We start from the raw sequence: 2194 nt of genomic DNA on the forward strand, positions 1-2194 counted from the left end.
TCTCTAGATTCCACTTCTGACATTTCTCTTTCTCTGTCTGACTTACTCCACTCAGCACAATACTCTCTAAGTCCATCCATGTTGCTGCAGATGGCGAGATTTCATTATTTTAATGGCTGAGTAATATTTCATTGTATATATGTACCACCTGTCTTTATCCATTCATTTGGGTGTTGATGGACACCCAAGATGCCTCCATATCTTGGCTACACAAATAATGCTGCAACGAACATATGAATTCACATGTTCCTTCAAAGTAGTGTTTTGGGTTTCTTTGGATGAATATCCAGAAGTGAGATTACTGGGTCCCTCTTCATCTCTTGCTATAGCCTTTGTTTTAAAGTCTATTTTGTCTGGTATAAGTATTACCACCTCAGCTTTTTTTTGTTATTGTTTCCATTTTCATGAAATATCTTCTTCTATTTCTTTACTTTCAGTCTGTGTGTGCCTTTCTATCTGAAGTGAGTCTCTGTAGGCAGCATATGTAAGGGGCTTGTTTTCTTATCTATTTAGACACCCTATGCCTTTTGATTGGAGCATTTAATCCATTTACATTTTAACTAGTTTTCACTAGACATACAGTTATTGCAATTTTCTTATTCATATTTTTTATTGTTTTTTTTTTCTTCTCCTTATTCTTCTTAAAGAAAACCTTTCGACATTTCCTGTAGTACTGACTTGGTCGTGATGAACTTCTTTATCATTTTCTTGTCTAGGAAGTTCTTTATCTCTCCTTTGATTCTAGATGAGAGCTTAATATTTCATGTGTGTGGCAGGGAGAAGTAAAGACTGTGGAGGAAGTGGGATTTTAGGTGCTGTGACAATGCAAGGGGCGAGATATTTTGGATGGGGGATTTAGAGGGATCCTGAAATTTCTCAAAACATTTCCACTGTTTGCTAATTGGCTCTTTAAATGAAAGGTTCTCTGGGTCTGGTGCTCTGTAACCAGTGGGGGTTGGCACATTGCAGGTCTTCATCCCCCACGGAGCCTCCAGACCCTTGCCAGAAGTCTTCTCAGCGCTCCCTTCACTTCCTTATTCCTCAGGGTGTAGATGAAGGGATTGAGGGTGGGGGTGATTATGGAATAGAAGAGGGAGATAAACTTGCCCTGCTCTTGGGAGTAGCTGGAAGGGGGCTGCAGGTACATGTAGATGGCAGGGAGGTAGAAGAGGGAGACCACCACCAGGTGGGAAGAGCAGGTCCCGAAGGCCTTGTGCCGTCCCTTGGAGGACTGGATCCTGAGTACTGCACGGACAATGAAGCCATAGGAGAGAAGGATGAGAGCTAGGGGGACCAGAATGAAGAAGGCCACCAGCACAGCCAGTGTGGCATCATTCACAGCTGTGTCAGCACATGAGAGTTTGATCATAGCTGGCACCTCACAGAAGAAGTTGTTTAGCACCTGCCGCCCACAGAAAGGCAATTGCACGGTCAAGACTACCTGAACTAGGGAGTTGCCAAAGCCACTGAGCCAGGCCACAGCCACGAGCTGCTGGCAGAGAGGGCGGTGCATGATGAGGACATAGCGCAGTGGCTCGCAGATGGCCACGTAGCGGTCCAGGGCCATGGCGGCCAGGATGATGCACTCGGTGCAACCCAACCAGTGAAAAATTGCATATTGCACTGTGCAGCCACCATAGCTGATGGTCTTCCTGGAGCTGCTCATGTTGACCAGCATCTGAGGGACAGTGGTGGTGGTGTAGCAGAGTTCCAGGAAGGAGAGGTGACTGAGGAAGATGTACATGGGGCCGTGCAGCTGGGGGTCCAGTCGGGACAGCAGGATGATGGCGATGTTCCCCAGTGTGGCAAGGACATAGGACACCAGGAGTACTGCAAAGAGAGGGAGTTCCAGCCATGGCCTGTCAGAAACACCTAGAAGGATGAAGTCTGCAGGGGCTCCCCGCAGGAAGCTCTGGTTGTTAGTTCTCATGCCGAAGCATTTCTTGTCACCTGTCATGAATCAAGAAAGTCAAAATGAGTGGAACCTGAGAGGAGAAATTAGTTCTTCAATTCGTGCTTGTGCTTTCCTGTATAGGTTTCACCCGTCTTACCTCTGTGGAGACACCGTGCCGTGCGGGAGTCAGGACCAGGAGGCAGAGCAGCTGCACATGTGTCTAGCTCTCCCTCCTATTCTATGCCATTGACTATGCCATTTAATCTTTCCAAACTTCAATTTCTGCATCTGTAAGAAGGG

General features: G+C 46.5%; 1 protein-coding gene across 1 annotated transcript; it reads right to left on the bottom strand.

Annotated features, from left to right (window-relative positions):
- Positions 1 to 973: 973 nt before the first annotated feature.
- Positions 974 to 1930, bottom strand: LOC102881494 (olfactory receptor 2B11). Its single transcript, XM_006922937.1, has one exon. It carries the CDS (start codon positions 1928 to 1930, stop codon positions 974 to 976), a length of 957 nt encoding a protein of 318 aa, XP_006922999.1.
- Positions 1931 to 2194: the final 264 nt, after the last annotated feature.

Source organism: Pteropus alecto, unplaced genomic scaffold (genome assembly GCF_000325575.1).
Source record: "Pteropus alecto unplaced genomic scaffold, ASM32557v1 scaffold159, whole genome shotgun sequence".
NCBI classification, from domain to species: Eukaryota; Metazoa; Chordata; class Mammalia; order Chiroptera; family Pteropodidae; genus Pteropus; species Pteropus alecto.

Excerpts from the sequence above, each read along its gene's own strand:
- LOC102881494 (XM_006922937.1), bottom strand. The coding sequence starts at position 1,930 with ATGAGAACTAACAACCAGAGCTTCCTGCGGGGAGCCCCTGCAGACTTC.